Raw genomic sequence first — 21,922 nt, forward strand, 5'->3', positions numbered from 1 at the left:
ACGAATTCATTTGCATGTCTGTCAGTTTTTGACAAGTTAAAGTCTGTCCTCACAGAGATAAAAAATATCCCAACCCATAATAAATGCTGAGTTAAACAAAGGGTTCTAATTTCCCTAGAAAATTAGATAATCCGTCGTTGCGTGTTAGACACTTAAACTTTATTTGAGGTTGAAAAGTAATACCAACCCATTGTAGAAAGTTTGAAAAGTACTAAACTTTTTAAAAGGAAAGAAAAAATAAATACCCTCAAACCACTACTTAGTAACCCACAACCACTGTTAATATAATTCATATGCTTCCTTACAAGTTTCTTCTAAATATTTTTAACAGTGGAATCTTTACTGTAAAAACAAATTCGTAGTCCACTTTTTTCTTTTGCTTTTTGCTTTTCTTTTCTCTTCTTTCTTCTTTTTTTTCTTCTTTCTTTGTAGACAGGGTCTCACTCTTGCCCAGACTGGTGTGCAGTAGCATAATCTTGGCTCACTGCCCTTTCGACTTCCTGGAGTCAAGCAATCCTCCCATCTCAGCCTCCTGAGTAGCTGGGACTACAGGCATGCACCACTATGCCTGAGGTCTTTCTTTATTGCCCATGCTGGTCTTGAACTCTTGAGCTCAAGTGATCTGTCCATCTCGGCCTCCCAAAGTGCTGGCATGGCAGGCGTGAGCCGCCATGCCAGGCCTACTTTTTCTTTTATTTACTCTTATCTATTGTAGCATTTGTTATATAGTGGAAGTGTCTCGTAAGCATTTTAATGGCCAAACAATGGTCTAGCACTTTTTGTATCAAAAATTTTTAACAGTTTTTCCTAACTTTAGACGTTTATTTATTATAAATTATTTCAGAATACAAAGAAGCATAGAAAATATTATAATGACCAGTGATGTAGGTATGATCTAGTTTTGAAAACATATTACTGATAAAGTTGCCCCTTCCCCTCACTAACCCTTCCAAATATACTCCTCTCCAGACATAACCACCATCCTGGATTTGGTATTCATTATTTTCATATTTATTTTTTACATGTTTTACCACCTACATAAAATATATAGTATTTCTGCATATTTTCAGATTTGCTGCAAATCATACCATAGGTTCTTTTTAAAAAAGTCTCTATATATTAAGGTGTACAACATGATGTTTTGATATTCATATACACAGTGAAATGAAACTGGATCATTATCTTATACCATGAACAAAATCAACTCAAAGTGGATTAAAGACCTGAAACCATAAAATTCCTAGAAGAAAACATTGTGGAAAAGCTGCTGAATACTGGCCTTGGTAATAATTTTTTTAAAACATCACACCAAAAGCTCAGGCAAGAAAAACAAAAATAAACAAGTGAGATTACACCAAACCAAAAAGCTTTCTCATAGCCGAGGAAATAGTCATCCAAAGGAAAAGGCAGCCTGTGGGTTGGGAAAAAATATTTTCAAATTACATACCTGATACGGGGTTAATACCCCAAATATATAAAGAACTCACAGAATGGAAAAAAGACATAACCTGATTTTAAAATGTATGAAGGACCTGAATGGACATTTCTCCAAAGAAGACATAAAACTCTGGCCAACAAATATATGTAAAGGTGTCAACATCACTAATCATCAGAGAAATGCAAGTCAAAATCACAGTGAAATACTAGTTTACTCTTGTTAGGATGGCTGTGATCAAAAGGACAAGAGATAACAAGTGTTGGTGAAGGTGTGGAGAAAAGGGAACACTTGTACACATAGGTTCTTAAGGTACCTTAAGGTTCCAAAACTTGATTTTTCTATCAACATTGTGTTTGTAGGGATTTATTCAAGTAGGGAACTTCCAGACCCTTCACTTTCACTACTGAATAGTATCCAAAATTTTATCCACTTTTCTGTTGATATGCATCTAGGTTTTTTCTTTCCTTCTTTCCCTTCCTTCCTTCCTTCTTTCCCTCTCTTTTTCTTTCTTTTTCTCTCTCCTTCCTTCCTTCCTTCCTTCCTTCCTTCCTTCCTTCCTTCCTGCCTGCCTGCCTTCTTTCCTTCTTTCCTTCTTTCCTTTTTTTTTTTGAAACAGGGTCTCGCTCCACCCAGGCTGGAGTGCAGTGGTATAATCATAGCTCATTGCAGCCTCTACCTCTCAGGTTCAAATGATCCTGCCAAGTCAGCCTCCCAAGTAGCTGAGACCACAGGCACATGCCACCATGCCTAGCTAATTTTTAAGTTTTTTTGCAGAGATGGGGTCTTCCTTTGTTGCCCAGGCTGGTTTCAAACTCCTGGGCTCAAATGATCCTCCCACCTCGGTTTCCCAAAGTGCTGGAATTATAGGCGTGAGCCACCATGCCCAGCCTGTTTGCCGTTTTTTACTACAGCCCCTCAGTGTAGTTAGGGACATTTCGTTCATGCACCTCCCTGTGTACTCATGTGAGGGTATCCCTGGGTATGTATTGAGGGGTGGGATGTCAAGTCTAAGTACTTGTGCATCAACAGTTTCATTATATCCTGCTAAATATCTAATGTGACTGTACCAGTTTATACTCCCGCCAACAGGCGGGGCACAGTGGCTCGTGCATGTAATCCCAGCACTTTGGGAGGCCAAGGCAGGCAGATCACTTGAGGTCAGGAGTTCGAGACCAGCCTGGCCAATATGCTGAAACCCCATATCTACTAAAAATACAAAAATTAGCCAGGTGTGATGGCACTTGCCTGTAATCCCAGCTACTCAGGAAGCTGAGGCAGAAGAATGGCTTGAACCTGAGAGGCAGAGGTTGCAGTGAGCCGAGATGGCGCCACTGCACTACAGCCTGGGTGACAGAGCAAGACTCCGTCTCTAAATAAATAAATAAGATATTCTCTCACCAACAGTATGTGAAAGTCTAGTTGCTCTGCATCATGGGCTTACAAACCTTTTCTGTAAAGGGCCACATAGGACATATTTAATGCTTTGTGAGTTACATGGTCTGTGTTGCAACGACCGCTCTTGTAGCACAAAAGCATCCATGGAGCATACATAAATGAACAAGCTTGTATGTTCCAATAAACCTTTATTTAAGAACATTGATTTGAGTTTCAGGTAATTGTCATGTGCCACAAAATACCGTTCTGTTTTTCATTTTTTCCCAGTAATTTAAAAATGTAAAACACATTCTTAGCTTGAAGGTTATACAAAACAGGTGGCTGGCTGAGCTTGACTGTGGGCCATAGCTTGCCATCCCCTTCTTGACATTTTCACCAAGATTTGAGATTTTCAGATTTTTAAAAAGTATTTCCACTGTGATGGGTGCAAAATGGTAAACTGTGATTTCAGTTTGTATTTCCTGATTAGAACGGAAGTCCTATTTATTGACCACTAGAATTTTATCTCCTATGATTTATCTATTCATGTCTTGTCTTCCATGTTCTTTTAGTTGTGAGTCTTCTGATTTATAGGAGTTGTATTTCCTGGATAGTCATACCTATATGTATACATATATGTGTGTGTTGCAAGCGTGCTCTCAGAATATTGTGTTTATTATTTCAATTTTTAATGCTGTCTTTTAATATAAAGAAGTTTTTAATTTACAAAAGGTAAATGTCTCCAAGTGATACTCATTTGACTGTGAAAAAAAATTAGGTTTTCCATACACACTGAGAACTTGAAAGGCAACAAAAAAAGAAAGATATCACTTTCTTGTGTGCAAAAGAGAAAATATTTCTTCAGTGGGTGGGAGTAGAAAAATATTTTTACTTTTATTGCAGACTTTCAAGGCAGTAGTTTCTTTGAATGCTAACAGCTTATCCAGTTATGCAACCTATTGTTCTGTTCTGAAGAAAGGATTCTCGAGCAGGGCTGGAGTCCTGGCTGCCCGGAGGGACCTGTCGCATCTGATACTAATGAAGTGTTACTGTACTTTGACAAGTTTGCAGGCGTCTGTCTTCCAAGCCAGCTGACGTAATTCGGAGGAGAATAAGACCCTCCCACTTGCGTTTGTTAATTGACTTTGATGAGCTCCTCTGCTCTGCCTAAGTGGTTCTGGAAGAGAGAGCTGTTGTGATCTGACGAACTTTAGAAAGTCACACTAAGACTACACACCCCAAGCCAGCAAGAAAAAGGAAAGCAGTTGCTATGCTGTTCAGCAAAGCAAGACTTGGCTGCCTTTAGCTAGTCCTGAATTCTTGCTCCTGTGAAGAAAATTCCTGCTGGAGTGCTGGGCGCACTTGGAATTGGTCTAGCATGCTTGACAGACGCCTTATAGCTCCTCAAACTAAATACATTATTCCTGGGGTAAGCATACGGGAGAGAAGCCGGCCAGATGCACGGTGTGGTTTAAAGAAAACAGGAATGCATAGAACTGTTGCCGAGCTTGAGCTAAAATCATACTAGTTACTTAACTTTTTAGACTTTCTTATCTTGCCAGAAATGTTGCCATTCACAGTGTTATTACTTTAATGCTGTGGTGATTTAAGCAAGTGAAACTGTAACTCTGGTTTTAAACTGTATCTTACTGAGCTTCATTTAGTAGCTTAGGGAGAGAGTCCCGGTGCAGACAAATTTAGTGGAAAATGAAAATGCTTTTTTTCAGCTATAGACCAGCACTTGTCTTGAGTATCATTCTGACAGCCTAGCCACTGACTTTTTGTGTGTCTGAGACCTATCTGTGTAAATCACGATGGTCTGACTTGCTGTGTTGCTGCAAATTAAGATTCTTTTACTGTTCATCACTTTAGAAATTTTGAATTTAGTAAAATACAAACATGAGAGTCTAAAGTTTAAAATACTTAAATATAAAGCTTTGCCACACGAGGACTGACTGTTTGGGTCTTCGGATTTTGTTTAGAACTTTTAAAGAAAAGACCATATTATTATTTATTGGTGCCTTTTTAGGAAAGGATGAAAACATGCACAAAAAAAGCCCTGAACCTAAAACTAAACCAGAGCCTGTAAAAATAAAAGTCATAAAGTTACAAATATTTGTGCTAATAGGACATGAAGATACCATTTTAAAATTAATACAGTTTGTCTAAAAATTATTTTAAGTACTTCTTTTGTTTCTAATTGTTCCAACCTATACTAAATTTAGTATAATAGAGAAAAAAAATGCTAGCCAGGAAATATCTTTGTGGTCATTTCTTCTATGTTGTATCGTATAAAACTGGAAACTGAGATACTTTTTATGTGATTTTGATGATTCTTTTATTAGATTTTACTTTAAGTCTTCTAAAGATACAGAATTTGACTTGCTGAGTTGGCCCTCGTTAAGTATTGTACGTGACAATTCTATTTCTTTAGGTTCTGACATGCTGGCAATGTATACACTAATTATCAATGGTTTCTGGGCATTAGATGTGTCACACCCACCTATCAAATGCTACTCATGTCCAATTTAGGAATTATTCAGTACCTGTTTGAGTACATCTGGAATCATTTCCTGTAAACTCGCTTGCTTTTTAAGAATATTATCAAACATGAAATAACTGCTATATTTTTTCCTGCAGAGGAATTCTATGAATTATGAAAACATGTATAACCTGAAACGCAAATTGCCAAATCATTCCATTGGCCATTTTGAATATTTTCAGCAACCAAACTGATCACAATTACGTCACAGTTATTTAATAACAATGACAATCTATATGATATTAAATAGTCACGAGGCCAGGTATGGTGGCTCACACCTGTAATCCCAAAAGTTTGGGAGGCCAAGGTGGGGAGATCGCTTGAGGCCAGAAGCTAGAGACCAGCCTGGGCAGCATAGCAAGATCTGTGTCTACAGAAATAATAACAATCACATGAATAATTTATCCTGCAATTAATTTTAGTCCTGTCGTTGAGGATTATGGGGAATCTGCACAGGGATGTTTATTCTTTCAAATTACTTCTTCCCTAAAAATAGACTTTTTGTTTCCTATGGCCTGGCTACTTCTCATTTTAACTAATAACTATGCTTGAATAGGGCTTATAAATACATGGATTTTTGGATTTTTGAATGGTTAAAGTTTAAAATAAGTCTTTATAAAGTCTTTATAACCATTCAACACTTTAAATTCAGTCTTTCTCAAAGTTCTCCAATAATGAGAGAAATGTTTCTTTCAAGTTTGGACAAGAATATAAATGGAGAGAATTTTTAAAATTATACATATATATATTTATATATGTATATTTATATGTGCCTGTGTATGTATTATGGGATAGTTGTTTAGAATGCTGAATAAACTGTGTGGTCTTTATTTTTGTTCTAATCCCAAGTATGATTTCAGTTTTTATATCAGTTTCAGTTTATTTCAGTACCTTCTAAAGTCATTCCAAACCCCAAATGCAGAAAACACATTTAGAAATTACCCATTTAATTCTCATTGTGCATTAAAGTGAAATCAATAAACCAATGCAATTTGGTGTAATTACTTTCTACTGCCAAAGGCAAATATATATAGATCAGTCTAACTAGTTTTAAATGCACAATTTATTTATGTATCCTGGTATTGTTGCATTGTAAATTTCTTGAACATGGTATCTTTAATAACTGCAATTGAGTGCCATTATTCTTAGACCCAGATGGTCACTTCTTCTCTATCCTTTCTTCCGTTCCTCCAAATAACAATGATCTCTCTGATTTGGGCAGGTTTTTATTATTATTATTATTATTACCCGTATTTTTTGTTTTTTCTGACTGTGGTTAAGAGCAAGTATTTGGATCCAGTCAGACTTGACGTTGAATACTAAACCATCCCCTAAATAATGGTGTGATTTGGCAGATTTTACCTTCTCTGAGCCTCAGTTTCATCATCTTTAAAATTAGGAATAATGATAACTGTGTTTCAAGATACTTGTGAGAATTTTTTAAAAAGATCAGAGTGCATGCATAGAATATAATTATATAGATGGCTTAGCATAATTCCTAGAGTTATTCAAGGAAGGGGTCTGCCTTCCTGTATTTTCTGCAATAGCTAGGAATGAAAGAACTTAGCTCTGAAATCCCAAACTGTGATATTTCTGATAGGCAGCAAAGGAAAGTGATGAGTTGATTTTTTATTTGCATATTAGAGGACAGGGGGAAAGATTAAATGTCCCCCTTGTGAAGTGTGACTCCTAATTGGAGACCTGTGGGTCAGCTATCAGCGGGCTGGGAGGAGAAAGCAAATACAAACGCTCTACAACTGTGTGCAGATATTTCAGTCTCTGCATATGTGAACATTTTCTAGCTTCTGTCAATTATCAAAGTGGTCCTCAACTTCTAAATGGTAATAAATAAATCCTGAGTGGGCGTAAACCTGAGACAACAAATCAGATGATGATGATGAAGTATTCTAAGAAGGCTAGTAATTTTGGGTCAATTATTTTTTCTTCCTCTTTACTTTTATATTGCTCAAGCATTTATCAAAAAAAAAAAAAAGAAAAGAAAGTTAGCATGTGACTCTGTATTCCTGTATGTTATAAGACAAATAATGATCTAAGGCTGCAGGCTTCTACATCACTCTTCAGATATAATTTGTATTTAAATGTAAGTATAATGTTCATAAGGCCTGGTGGCTAATGTATGTACATGGAGATGCTGGCTTCAGCATCAAGAGGAGCCATCCTGTTTGATTTTACGTCGCCCCGTAAAACGATCAGTTTGTGGAAACAGTCATTTTGTGCAGTTGCGATAGAGATTTGCAGTTATTTTCATTATTAAAATTGACAAAACTTTTTTTTTTTTTTAAACAGAGTCTCACTCTGTCACCCAGGCCGGAGGGCAGTGACATGATCTTGGCTCACTGCAGCCTCCACCTCCTGGTTAAAGCATTTTTCCTGCCTCAGCCTCCCAAGTAGCTGGGATTACAGGCGTCTGCCACCACAGCCAGCTAATTTTTTTGTATTTTTAGTAGAGACGGGGTTTCACCATGTTGGTCAGGCTGGTCTCGAACTCCTGACCTCAGGTGATCCACCCACCTCGGCCTCCCAAAGTGCTGGAATTACAGGTGTGAAAACAGCTTTATTCTTCAAAGTAATTAAAGTTTTTACTACAAAAAATAGAAGAAATAGGCTGGGCACAGTGGCTCATGCCTGAACAACACCAGCCTGGGCAACAACTCCGTCTCAAAATAAAATAATAAAAGAAAATAAAACAGAAGAAATATTAAAAGAATGTGGGTGTAGGAATACCCCACAAGCTCACCATGCTGTGGTCAGATATTTTTATGCTGGCATATTGTACTGCAGTTCTTTTCTACAAGCATACATAGTTTTATAGTTGTAACTGCAGTGTTCAGACAATTGTGGGTTCTGCCTTTTTTCCTTCAACCTTGTTTTGAGATCACTGTTTAATCAGCGTAATATAACATTGTGCCAATCTGCCATTGATTGTCCAATAAAATGGTCATTTATTTTTGGACTTTTTAATTGATTTTATAATTTTGTTTTCATAGATAAATCTATAATAACAAATTTGAACATATGGTTTTCAGCTCCATTAAATAAATTATTTGAGATAAATTATCAGATATGGAATTATTTGCACAGTGAGTGGGTTTGAATGTTCTTATAAGTCCCTGGCTATGCCTTTGATATCTTTTTTTCCAAATTCTACCAGTGGACAATGCCAATATTATTCATATACTAATTTTATCACAATGTATGCAGTATTATGTATTAATGATTGCTTCTCATGTAAATAGTTATACAGCATTGTTTTAATTTCTGTTTAGTGGATTACTACTGAAAGTGAATATTTATATACTCTTTGTATTTCTGTGCGAATTGTTTCATTAGGCTTCCTGCATTTAGATTAAAAGATTACTTTTTATTTGTTAGATATTAACAGGCTTTCCCTCTCTCGCCTTGGAACTCCCGTCCGTCTGTCTCTGTATGGGGGAGCTTCTTCCTTCTTTCTTTCCTATTAAACACACTCCGCTCCCTAAAACAAAACAAAAACAAACAAAAAATGAGTAGCTCCTTACAGAATTAACTGTGGAATAGTTTTTCCCCTGTCCAGTACTATGCTATCAAAATACTGTCTTTCATATAAATTTATCTTAAATTTATATTGTAATACCCTCCTGATATCTCTAGAGGTTGGCTTGAAGAAATAGAGTATTCGTGTAATTAGAAATCAACAGATAGACTAGTCACAGGATTAAGCCTCAGTTTCGGAATGTGGAGCAAAAAGCTTTTGACTTTATTAAGATATCTCACTTATTTTTGACAGGGAGCTAATAACCATTACGTAGAATAAGGAAAAGGTCACATCTGACCGAAGCATGCTTAATATGAAAAGTGCATTCTGTCTCACCTTTCTGTTCGTAGGTTTTACGTTGTCAGGGATAGCACAAGCCAACATAGAATCACGTTTCTGTTGATTCAGGACTGGCAGGGCCTGGCAGGGACCCTGTGGCTTTGTAGCTTTCTGCAGGGCTCCCCCTCCAGTGGCCATTCAGAGATCTTCCACTCTCCTCTTAAGAGTTGGAGAACTGGAACTTTCTTTTATTTGTTTGAGATGGAGTCTCACTCTGTTTCCCAGGCTGGGGTGCAGTGGCGTGATCTCAGCTCACTGCAACCTCTGCCTCCCGGGTTCAAGCGATTCTCCTGCCTCAGCCTCCCGAGTAGCTGGGATTACAGGTGCTCGCCACCACACCTGGCTAATTTTTGTATGTTTAGTAGTGGTGGGCTTTCACCATGTTGGCCAGGCTGGTCTCAAACTCCTGACCTCGAGATCTTCTCGCCTCGGCCTCCCAAAGTGCTGGGATTACAGGCGCGAGCCACTGCACCCGGCCAGAACTGGAACTTTGTATATGGTTTTCTGGTAAGGGATCTGCTAGTATTTTGATCTTAATGTAATATCATGTCATTCATTAATTCACAAATAGTCATCACTTTTCCTTCAACCTTTGTTCAGTTACCTAGCTTTGTTAATGTTAGTGGCTTTTTTGGGGGGTGGTGGGGAGAGCTGGGGGGGGACAGGGTCTCACTCTGTTGCCCAGGCTGGAGTGCAGTGATATGATCTCAGCTCACTGCAACCTCCGCCTCCCAGGCTCGAGTCGTCATCCCACCTCAGCCTCCCGAGTAGCTGGGACTACAGGCGTGTGCCACCGCGCCTGGCTAATTTTTGTGTTTTTTTGTAGAGACAAGGTTTCACTTTGTTACCCAGGCTGGTCTCAAACTCCTGAGGTCAAGTGATCCACCCGTCTTGGCCTCCCAAAGTGCTGGGATTACAGGTGTGAGCCACTGCCCCTGGCCTGTTAGTGGCTTTTTGGACATCAGAGAAGAGAAAAACCTGACCCGTGAAATCACATCTAAGATCCTTAATTGTGCCACAACACACAAAATAGACCTGCTGCTGTCAGTCAGAAGGGGCCATACTCATTGATAAAAGTGCACCCTTTAGAAAGTCTGTTTCGTAATGTTCTGTGCCGCCTAATCTTCTTAATAGAAGAAAAAGGCTTTGATTTGAAAACATGCTAGGATGGACATATCTGACTGCACTGAAAGGACAAGAACAAGATTTTATTCTTTTTTTTTTTTTTTTTTTTTTTTTGAGGCGGAGTTTTGCTCTGTCACCCAGGCTGGCGGGCTGGAGTGCAGTGGTGAGATCTTGGCTCACTGCAACCTCCGCCTCCCAGATGTAAGCAATTCTCCTGCCTTAGCCTCCTGAGTAGCTGGGACTACAGGTGCATGCAGCCACGCCCGTCTAATTTTTTTTTTTTTTTTTTTTGTATTTTAGTAGAGACCATGTTGCCCAGGCTTGTCGCGAACTCCTGAGCTCAGGCAATCCGCCCACCTTGGCCTCTCAAAGTGCTCGGATTACAGGCTTGAGCCACCATGCCCAGCCAAGATTTTATTCTTAATTCTAGCACTGGCTCCTTAGTTTTTGAGCAAGTTGATTAACATCTCTAGGCTTTTTTTTTTTTCTCCTATACAATGAAGGCAATAATTTTTATCTCTCTACTGCTCTGTATGGGAGGCTATAAAAGCCTATACAGGTAATGCAGTATCCTTAAAGCATCTGAGAATAGCTGTCCATAGTTTTGTCTTTACTTTGAAGCCCGAGTAATTACTTGAGGAAAGTACCTTCAATCTTGAGACCATGTTTCTAACAACACAGGTATTTTTGCAACCTGAAACCTGATGAGCCTGAGATCCTTTCTGTTGGACCCGGGTTGATGACTATTTTTGTGACTTCGCTTAATAAGATTTAATGGTCAATATAAACACTTGAAAGGAATTTTTCAAGGCTAAATTCTGCATCAGAAGGTTTTGAGCATCATGCACTGCTCAGCTTCCAAGTCTTTTACAGTGGGCTGTGAATAATTAATGCTGATTTGATAGCTGGGCATTCTTTAAAAAAACGCATATATCCACCCAAATATAACAATATAGAAAAAAGAAGAGCCTCATGATATTGCCCAAAATTTTAATGACTCACATGTGATGTGTCGAGTACTATCTAGGTGAAGTTAAATGTGGCCTCTGTTGAGGAAATTGCCACTTACTTGGATAACATAACAAGATAAAAACACGTTTACAACCATGTACATTTTGAGAAATCATGAATTTCTACATTATAGACATAAATAAAGAACTCTCAGGGTAAAAGATCAGTTGAAAATTTGGAAATTGTGGAATTAAGTTCAATTTAGTATACTTACTGAATGACAACAATTAGAGCATAATTTTGTCAACTGTCTCTTTAAAATGATTTAATTAATATACATATGTTTGGCACTGTAGCTGGAATATAGAGGCCCAAGGTGGTTATATGGGCTAAATTTGAACTCAGAAAAAGGATGGACGGACGGATAGATAGATAGACAGATAGATAGATAGATAGATAGATAGATAGATAGATAGATAGATGGATAGATAGATAGTTTGTTTGAGACAAGAGTCTTGCTCTGTCACCCAGGCTGGAGTGCAGTGGCCTGATCTCGGCTCACTGCAACCTCCACCTCCTGATTCTCCTGCCTCAGCCTCCCAAGTATCTGGGACTACAGGTGTGCACCACCATGCCTGGCTATTTTTGTATTTTTAGTAGAGATGGTGTTTCACCAGGTTGGCCAGGCTGGTCTGGAATTCCTGACCTCAGGTGATCCACCCACCTTGGCCTCTCAAAATGCTGAGATTACAGGTTTGAGCCACTGTGCCCCGATACAAAGTTTATATTTCAAAGAGACCTCAGAACTAGGCCAGGCAAGATGGCTGATGCCTGTAATCCTAGCACTTTAGGAGGCCAAGGTGGGAAGATCGTTTGAGCTCAGGAGTTTGAGACCAGCCTGGGCAACGTAGGGAGATCCTGTCTCTACAAATATTTTTTAAAAATTAGCCACATGTGGTGGTGTGTGCCTGTGATCCCAGCTCCTTGGGAGGCGGAGGCGAGAGATCGCTTGAGTCCTGGATGTTGAGGCTGCAGTGAGCTGTGATCGTGCTTCTGCACTCCAGCCCGAGTGACAGAATGAGTCCCACCAAGCAGAACAAAGAGACCTCAGCCTTTCTTCACTTCTTTGTACTTTATATGAAGGGTGGGCATTCACAGGACATTGCAGGAGGTGTGATAAGATTCAGAGTTCCCCATACAGCCTCCACTTGACCGCTTCTATTTGAAGGATGTGATGCTGTGACTGGAACAACTGGTTGGTGAAAATGTTGTTGAAAGTCGTTTATTTAAAGAGACCTAAAAAGAACCGTTTTCCCGGAGCTCCAGCATACTACAATGACCTAAGTTAATAGACCACAGCGTGTGTGAAGAATAATGGGTCCAATTGTTGATGCGGTATCTGCTTTTAGGCTGAGAAAATATATATTGATTTAATTTCCACAACTGAGTTTGCCAGACTTCTCTGGGACCATTTTCCATTCCAGCAGCATAAACCTGGCTCAAAATGCTATTAAAATTGATGACAATCTGCTAGGTGAGACGAGCCAGGCACAAAGGGACAAATATGGAATGACCCCACTTATATAAGGGACCTAGAATAGACTCACAGAGTCTAGAATGGTGATTGCCAGGGGCTGGGAGAAGAGGGGAGTGGGGAGTTAGTGTCTAATGGGGACAAACTTTCAGCTGGGGATGATTTAAAAAAAAAAAAAGATCCTGGAGATAGAAGATGGTGATGGCTACCCAATAATGTGAATGTATTCAATGCCATTGAACTGTATGCTTAAAATTGGCTCAAATGGTAAATCGTATGTTATGCATATTTTGTCACAATGCTTAAAATGCAATTTAATAAAAACCCACCTGTATTGCACATGTATGTTGCATGAGGCCAAATGCTTTATATCTATTATTATTTTTTTAATTCCGTAACAGCTGGGCGCGGTGGCTCATGCCTGTAATCCCAGCACTTTGGGAGGACGAGGTGGGTGGATCACCTGAGGTCAGGAGTTTGGCCAAGATGGTGAAACCCTGGCCAAGATGGTGAAACCCTGTCTCTACTAAAAATACAAAAAATTAGCCAGGCATGGTGGCGAGTGCCTGTAATCCCAGCTACTCAGGAGGGTGAGGCAGGAGAATCGCTTGAACCCAGGAGATGGACGTTGCAGTGAGCCGAGATTGTGCCATTGCACTCCAGCCTGGGCAACAAGAGCGAAACTCAGTCTCAAAAAATTTTTTTAAAAATAATAAAAATAATTATAATAATTATCATAACAACCCAGTGAAGTAGACACATGATCATCTCTAGTTGGCAGATGAAGCATCTCAGCACAGTCACGTTTGTCACTAGCGTGGGGTCCCACAGGTGTCAGTGGCAAAAGCAGGAATTGGAAGCAAAAGCGCAGCCTCTTCCATGCACACAGCACACACAGCACTGCCTGTGCCTCCTTGTCGTTTTTGTTTGTTTTGCCTCTGGTGACTGCACTTTCTTATGGCTCCAGCTGCTAGAGCAGCCAGCGTTCCCTAAGGAGTAGCGCTTTAAGTTCCCTGAATCTTCACCCAGGGGCACCTCCTTGACCTTGAACCCTGCGGGTCCTGTAGCAGGAGGTGAGATTGCCCATCAGCCCTCCAGGAGTCCACCAGACCTGTCAGGCCTTCACGCAGCAGAACAAAAGGCCAGCTGTTTATTTCCTAGGCACAGTTAATGAAAATCCCCCAAACACCGCATATTCTCACTCATAGGTGGGAATTGAACAATGAGAACACATGGACACAGGAAGGGGAACATCACACTCTGGGGACTGTTGTGGGGTGGGGAGAGGGGGGAGGGATAGCATTGGGAGATATACCTAATGCTAGATGACGAGTTAGTGGGTGCAGCGCACCAGCATGGCACATGTATACATATGTAACTAACCTGCACATTGCGCACATGTACCCTAAAACGTAAAGTATAATAATAATAAAAATAAAAAAAAAAAAGAAAATCACCCCATGGGTGTGATACCAAGATCATCTTAAAATTAACTTGTATTTTAAAAATGGTTTTCTGTTTGGTTGTTTGCTGGTGGTGGTGGTTTTTGAGACAGGGTCTCGCTCTGTCATCCATGCTGGAGTGCAGTGGCACAATCATAGTTCACTGTAGCCTTCTACTCCTGAGCTAAAGCCATCCTCCCATTACAGTTAAAAACCATTTTTAATCTTCTCTAAACAAGTAACTTTTGTTAACACAGTTTTCAATCTTCTAGAATGATCAACTAGAATTTTTTTAAATGAGCTGCTTTTTTCTTATTATATGCCAGCCACTTTTCGGAAAAACAATAGCATAGAGTCATTCTCACAGGAGAAGGTATATAAAAACAAAGTAAATATATTTTTATAAAGACCACATATACACCCTTTCTTTTTTTTTTTTTTCTTTTTTGCTAAAATGTGTATTTATAACCAGATTTCTCATCAGGCTTTCTTGGGGTCTTTAAATTATGTTTCTTTGGCAAATATAGGCTTAGGACTAAATATATTCTGTATCCCGTCGTCATGTTGTATTACAGATGAGAAGACAATTAATTCTGTGATAAAGTATCATAAGGCAAGAAAGAAGGTGCTTGGGGAAATTGGACTGTGCTAGAGGTCTTTTCTGATTCTGCTATCTACTACATATTCAGTGATCTGCTCTATACAATGATTACTGTCTCTTTACATTCCTCTACCTATGGTTTTTAATTGGGTGAGATGATGAACTGGAAAATGACTTGCTACATCCAGAAATTTCAAAGCATTCTTCAGGATTTTCTGGGAAACACATGTTATTCTATTGTTACCGTTTTCTGCCTTTTTCACTCTACCATGGAAAACCAGATGGTCTGTACAAGCCGAGAGAAATAATTTCCAACCCAGTGTATTTGCATAATTTCCTCTCTAACCTTAATCTGGAACAAAAGGAAACAAAATGAATTGAGTTCAACATAATAAACTAGATCAGTTCTTAATTACAGAATTAGGAAAGTTTTTCACATAATTTAAGATTCTTTGGTTGTATTGCTTTCAAAGTTAGAGAAAGTCCTTTTAAAGTGTGATTTCTATTAGAGGCTTTTTTTCCTGATGAATTCATTGATTCAACAAGTCAAAATGGGTAACAGTTTTTGCAAACCAAAGAAAGAGAGTGATGACATTTAAAACACATATATAGACATAGAGAATTTCAAATGTTCTACACTCCTGCTGCTCTCTCAAGGCCTGTTCAGAGTCTCCTAAAAAGGATGTTTGACCTGTTTGCAGAGCTCTGACAGATGATATTTTGACAGGTCTATTTCTTCTGCGCGTTCAGTGCAATGCCCAAGATGAATAGGCATTGAACCTAAAATTGTTATATGAACTTAAAAGTACATTTTTGTATCCAAGCCAGCCTCTGCGTACTTCATTTTTATCCTTATATAAGAGTAAGATATTTGATATTCTGATATTCCTGTTACCTTTCTGATCGCATGAGTTGAGTGGACTTCTACGCATCACGTCCCATGACAGGGCTCCTCTGTGAAGCAGGGAAAAAGCATGGCATCTGATCTCCTTAATTCTTACAACACCAAGAGAACATAATTACTTTATCGTACAGGGCTATGAAGATAGCACATGTCACCACTGTATGAAAGCTCTTAGGTTGTGGAATTTGGTCTAATGTTATCATGGAAGAGTACTGAAATAGGGAACAGTAGGATTGATAAATCGAGAAAGAAAAGAGAAACCAGGAATAATCAGTGAATGATAAGCAAGTAACATGGTTTAAAAGCATTCCAGGAGTTCCATTTTTAAGCACTCTTGTTTACTTAGTTTTGCTACCCACTTGTTGCTTTGGAAGAGTTTCTATTAATTAGACGTCATTTTTCAAAAGTGTGTACTTAATTGTTATATGAATTACAAGGGACTGCATAGGTTTCGTTGCAAAAATGTTTTTCAAGTAATACTTAGAAGAAACATGCCTGAGAGCATTTCATAGTATATGACATTTTTAAGGGAGAATGCTTTACATGTAATATTTAGCACAATTTGGAATTATTAGTATATTGGATTTTCTCATGTTCTGGGCAAATGAAGGAACGTATATGTTTGTATCAGTAAAAGCTGTGAACGTTTTGAATCCATCAAATGTATTACATCATCCTGGTAAAGCTATAAATTATAGAATACTTTAATAAAGTTATTTTTCTTAATCATGAAATATTATGTCTGGTAGCAGGAAAACGTGATCTGTTCAGAAAAAGGATAATGAAACAAATCTTTTATTAGAGAAATATGATTGCTATACAATAATGTGGAGTACATTTAATTCTACATGTTTTAAAATTAGAACTTGGCTTTAAAAATTTATGATTCTATGCTGGGTGCGTTGGCTCACGCCTGTAATCCCAGCACTTTGGGAGGCCGAGGCAGGTGGATCACAAGGTCAGGAGTTCAAGACCACCCTGGCCAAGATGGTGAAACCCCATGTCTACTAAAAATACAAAAATTAGCCGGGCACAGTGGTGGGCACCTGTAATCCCAGCTACTCTGGAGGCTGAGGCAGGAGAATCACTTGAACCTGGGAGGCGGAGGTTGCAGTGAGCTGAGATTGTGCTGCTGCACTCTAGCCTGGGCAATAGAGCAAGACTCTGTCTCCAAAAAAAAAAATTATGATTCTATATGAAACATATGTTTTTATGGACTTGGAAAAATTTTAGTTAAGGACATAGGCCTTCTCAACTGTTTTTAACTCTGTAACTTTATGATATAAACGAAATATGTAAGCATTTCTTTTCTTCATAGTTCGCCGATCTACGTTGGTTCAGTATAAGGTACACATCAAAGTAAAATTAACCAAAGACTTTAATTTGAGGTAAAAATAAAGCAAATGGTTTATAAGAAAGAACACAATATTCCAGGGGTTATGAACTATTAGCATTTCTGATTCATGGCAATCCAATTTGAGAGTATAAATTTGGATTACCAGCTTAGTTCTGAAAAACTTTCTTTATACTGCTGTATGGCAGCTGAGGGCTTCCAGTTCATCACATGTATCTGTTTAGTCTGTTAACTCTGACAAAAGCCATTATCTATTTTTTTGCCCAAAGGCATTATAAGGAAATAATATGAGCAAAGTTTTCTTTCTAGTATAAACAATAAATCTTACTAGGCATTGGGCAAACTCATATTCTGGTAAATATTTTGAAAATGCTTGGCACTCATTAATACCAGCAAGTGTCTAGTAGCTTGATGAGTACTTGGTAGTATTTAAATGGAATGTATAGTCCGTCAAAAAATATAGTAGGCCTTAATTAGCTGGGTGACATTGGACAAATCACCCGGAGTCAAATCCCTGAGAGTCGATTTGCTTATCTTTGCATTTGGAGTAGTAGTGATGTATGACCCCTATAGACCTCAAGGCTCAAATATAATTTGAAAATCTTAAAAATAGTAAAGCGCTGTATGATAATGAGGTATTAATAATCATTTAACAAACACTAGTTAAGTGTTAACTCATTTTTTTCGTCCTGACTTGGGCCCTTAAATTGCTTGCCTATCTTGGGAAGAGTCTCCTTGGTCAGGTCCTATGAGAACTTTCCATTGTGCCTGGTCCCAACCACCACCCAACTCTCCTCCCTTCCACCAACTTGTGCTGGCCTTGAAAAGGTCAGAAGGGCTGTTGGAAGAGTCTGGGGGAGAGAAACATGGCAGCCGAACCCAAGACAGTTATGGTGGGGCCTGGAGAGGAGCCAAATGTTATCATGGTGTGGTTGATTGTGTTGGATGAAGCTGAGGTCACAGAAGATGAAGTCTGAGAGGAAAGCTAGGATTATTTTGCATGTGTTTTTTTTTTTTTTTTGTCATTGTTGTTGCTGTTTTTCCTTGTATGTTTGTTTTTCGATTACAGCTATGGGGATGGGGGAACTATCTTTAGAGGAGTCTCAGGACCCAGCAGGCCTAACAGCAGAGGAGTGGGGACTTATGAGAAGTCTGGCAGAGCAGGTGGTGGACAGTGGCTTTTCTGGTTCTGAAGATACCTGCATAATCTACACAGGGGTCAGCAGGGTTCAGAGAATTAAACTAAAATACAACCGTAAAACCATGTGTGGTTTCTTTCTTCAAAGTCACATCTGAAGCTCAGTATTACAGGTTGAGCGTTCCAAATCCAAAAATCCAAAATCCAAAACTTTTTGAGTACTTACATAGGCTAGAGACACCTTTGCTTCCTGATGGTTCAACGTACACAAACTTTGTTTCATGCACCAAATTATTTAAAATATCATATAAAATTACCTTGAGGCTGTATGTATAATGTGTACATGAAACATTAATGAATGTTGTATTTAGACTTGAGTTCCATCCCCAATATAGCTCATTATGTACATGCAAATATTCCAAAATCTAAATAAAATTTGAAATCTGAAACACTTCTGTCCCAGGCATTTCAGATAAGGGATACTCTGCATGTACACTCTAAGTGTTTCAGGGTGCTTAACATAGTACTTCTATCACTTCTTGTTATTTGAGCTTTCTAGATTTTGGAGTTCTGGATGAGAAGCTTATCTTTTACAGACATTACTTGTAGTTATTCATTTCCAGTTGTAAACCTAGGTAGAAAAAAGTTGTTATAAATGAAAATAAAAATGTATTGTCCTTTTTTTAAAAATGGGGCTTCTATATGTAACTAATGATTTGGTGTTAGTATTAGCTATGATTTGTTCTCGGGATGATGAATGATATCACACAAATGATTACAACACTTGAATAAATGTGGTCTTTGTTTAATTTTTTGATGCTATGGCAGAGCTGCTGCTAACACTCAGTCCTAGTTATAATCACAAAAGTATCTGCCATAAGCCCAGCTGATTAGGCTCTGCAAGTTTGATCTGATTTTTCTTTTTTGTTTTTTTATTTTTCTGAGACTGAGTCTTGCTCTGTCTCCCAGGCTGGAGTGCAGTGGCGCGATCTCGGCTCACGCAACCTTTGCCTCCTGGGTTCAAGCAATTCTCTGCCTCAGCCTCCCGAGTAGCTGGGATTACAGGTGCCCGCCACCACGCCTGCCTCATTTTTTTGTATTTTTAGAGGAGACAGGATTTCACCATCTTGACCAGGCTGGTCTTGAACTCCTGGCCTCATGATCCACCTGGCTCTGCCTCCCAAAACGCTGGGAATACAGGCGTGAGCCACCGTGCCTGGCCTCTGATTTTTCGTTCTTCTCTATAATGTCTGAGTCAACTAACATGCAGGTAAAATATGCAAAAACCCCCACAACTTTCTGGAAGGTTTCTGTAAGAGTTGCTCCACGGACACTCTGGCACCCCAAAGCTGCAGCCCCCTGGAGGTCCCAGGAGACCTGGATCTCTGCCCACTGCCCCGTGCATTGACACAGCCCTCCCTTCCTACCTTCCCCGCTGTGATATTGCTTACACATCTTGATTCCTTCAAGAATGAAGCTGTCATAGGCTGGGCCTCTGCTCCTGTTTTTTTTTTTTTCTGATGCTTCATTCATGCGACTATCCCACCTGCCCAGCACCCACTTTGCATCATGCTAATTCTGGGCACCATCAGGAAGCCCACTGTCTATACCCCATGCTCTGTCTCACTCCACCTCATCATCACTGCTTATTTTCCTCACTTTCTCCAACAAGCCAACTTCTTTCCACCTTTCTGGTCTTGCTGGATTATTATTATTGTTATTGTTATTATTTTAAATCTGGAATATTCTTCTCTGCCCTTTACTTTGATCCTAAACATCTCAGACTGTGGTTCTGCAGAAAAGTTTTTCCTGACTACACTGCACAAAGGAGCTTCTCCCATTGTTCACATCACCCAGTTTGCTTCATATAAATGTAATTATTTGACCAGCAATTCACATTTTGGTCCTCTCCCCTCTCCTGTCTTCTCCTTCTCCTTCTTCTTCATTTTTTTTTTTAAACAGAATCTCACTCTATTGCCCCAGCTAGAGTGCACTGACATGATTGCAGCTCACTGCAGCCTTGACCTCCAGGGCTCAAGCAATCCTCCCATCTCAGCCCCCAAGTAGCTGGAACCACAGGCACATGCCACCATGCCTGGCTATTTTTTTTTTATATTTTGTAGGGATGAGGTTTCCCCATGTTGCCCAGGCTGGTCTTGAACTCCTGGGTTCAAGCGATCCTCCTGCCTCAGCTTCCCAAAGTGCTGGGATTACAGGCTTGAACCACTGTGCCTGGCCCAGGCTCAATTTCTTTTACCTGTATTTCAGCACTCGTCCTTTATCATCCTGAAGTGAAATTTATAGTTAATGCAAACAACCAACACACAAATTTTTAAAAACCATTTGGGTCAAAATACTGACCCAATGAATAAAAAGATTAATTTATTATCTGGTAGTGTGTATTTCAATGGGTTATTATGCTGGCATAACCACCCTAGAAAATGTGAGGAAGCAGTCCCATGGATAGGGCCACTGCACATGCAGATTAGCGGTGATGTACACCTACAGGTGTGTGGCTATTAAAGACAATAGTTAACAATTTGGTAAAGTTCCAAACAAAGTACAATCTTTCATTGATTGTCACAGTACTTTCATTTCTGGAAAATTCAGTATATTTTACAACTGTGCAAAAAGATTTGTACTCATATCCAAAAATGACTTAGATTCTAGGTTCAGATAATTTTATATTTTTCACCTACATGAATTCCAGCAAGATAGTCAAAGATTGTGAGAGGAGGTACACGTCCATCTTATAATCATATAGGATTGTTGTGTAAAATGCAGGACATGTATATTCCTAGCCACTATGTACAAGCATCCTGTAATGCCTCTCAATCGTTGAAACAACCAAAAATCCAGCAGTACTTTCTGGAACACTCCTTTTGGGGACCCACTGGTTTAAACAATAAACTCCATAAGCTCCTCCTGCATGGAGGGCGGGTATCATGTTTGCCTCATCTACTATAGAAGCCTCAACATCCAGCACACCATTGTCGCAGTGCATGGCAAATATTTAAGGAAGGAATAAAAGAATGAGTGAATGGAAGGGAATATGCAGAAACAGGAAAACACATTCATCCATTTAATTGATTGATTAACTGGAGACAGAGTCTCACTCTGTCACCCAAGCTAGAGGGCAGTGGCACGATCTCGGCTCACTGCAATGTCTGTTTCCCAGGTTCAAGTGATTCTCCTGCCTCAGGCTCCTGAGTAGCTGGTACCACAGACACGCACTACCACACCTGGCTATTTTTTGTATTTATAGTAGAGATGGGTTTTCACCTTGTTGGCCAGGCTGTTCTCAAACTCCTGGCCTCAAGTGATCCACCCACCTCAGCCTCCCAGACTGCTAGGATTACAGGTGTGAGCCACCAGGCCTGGCCCATCTATTCAATGTATAAATGTTTACTGAGCAACTAGTATGTGCCACCTGCTGTTCCAGAACCTAGGAATACAGCAATGAATGAGGGAAATTCCTTTTCTAATGAGCGCTCTCTCTCTCTCTCTCTCTCTCTGGAACTACTTTGTGATTGCAGTATGACATCTGGTTTTCCTATACAGGTACAAGGTGGCTGTGCTTGTGACATGCTAAGTTTTTTTTAACTCAGAATACTTACCATATAAATAGAGCAATAGAGTATGATA

General features: G+C 39.3%; 1 protein-coding gene across 4 annotated transcripts in view; it reads left to right on the forward strand.

Annotated features, from left to right (window-relative positions):
* CACNB2 (calcium voltage-gated channel auxiliary subunit beta 2) overlaps window positions 1–21,922 on the forward strand; it is a 401,876-nt gene that overhangs the window by 197,855 nt on the left and 182,099 nt on the right. Inside the window, 1 exon segment of one of the 4 annotated variants that reach the window (NM_001132093.1) lies at window positions 4,006–4,241. The exons of the other annotated variants lie outside the window; for them this stretch is intronic. Within the exon segment in view, the coding sequence (NP_001125565.1) occupies window positions 4,191–4,241 (51 nt within the window). The 5' untranslated portion in view covers window positions 4,006–4,190. 4 annotated transcript variants of the gene reach the window in all.

This window comes from Pongo abelii, chromosome 8 (assembly GCF_028885655.2).
Source record: "Pongo abelii isolate AG06213 chromosome 8, NHGRI_mPonAbe1-v2.0_pri, whole genome shotgun sequence".
In the NCBI taxonomy this organism is placed as follows: domain Eukaryota; kingdom Metazoa; phylum Chordata; class Mammalia; order Primates; family Hominidae; genus Pongo; species Pongo abelii.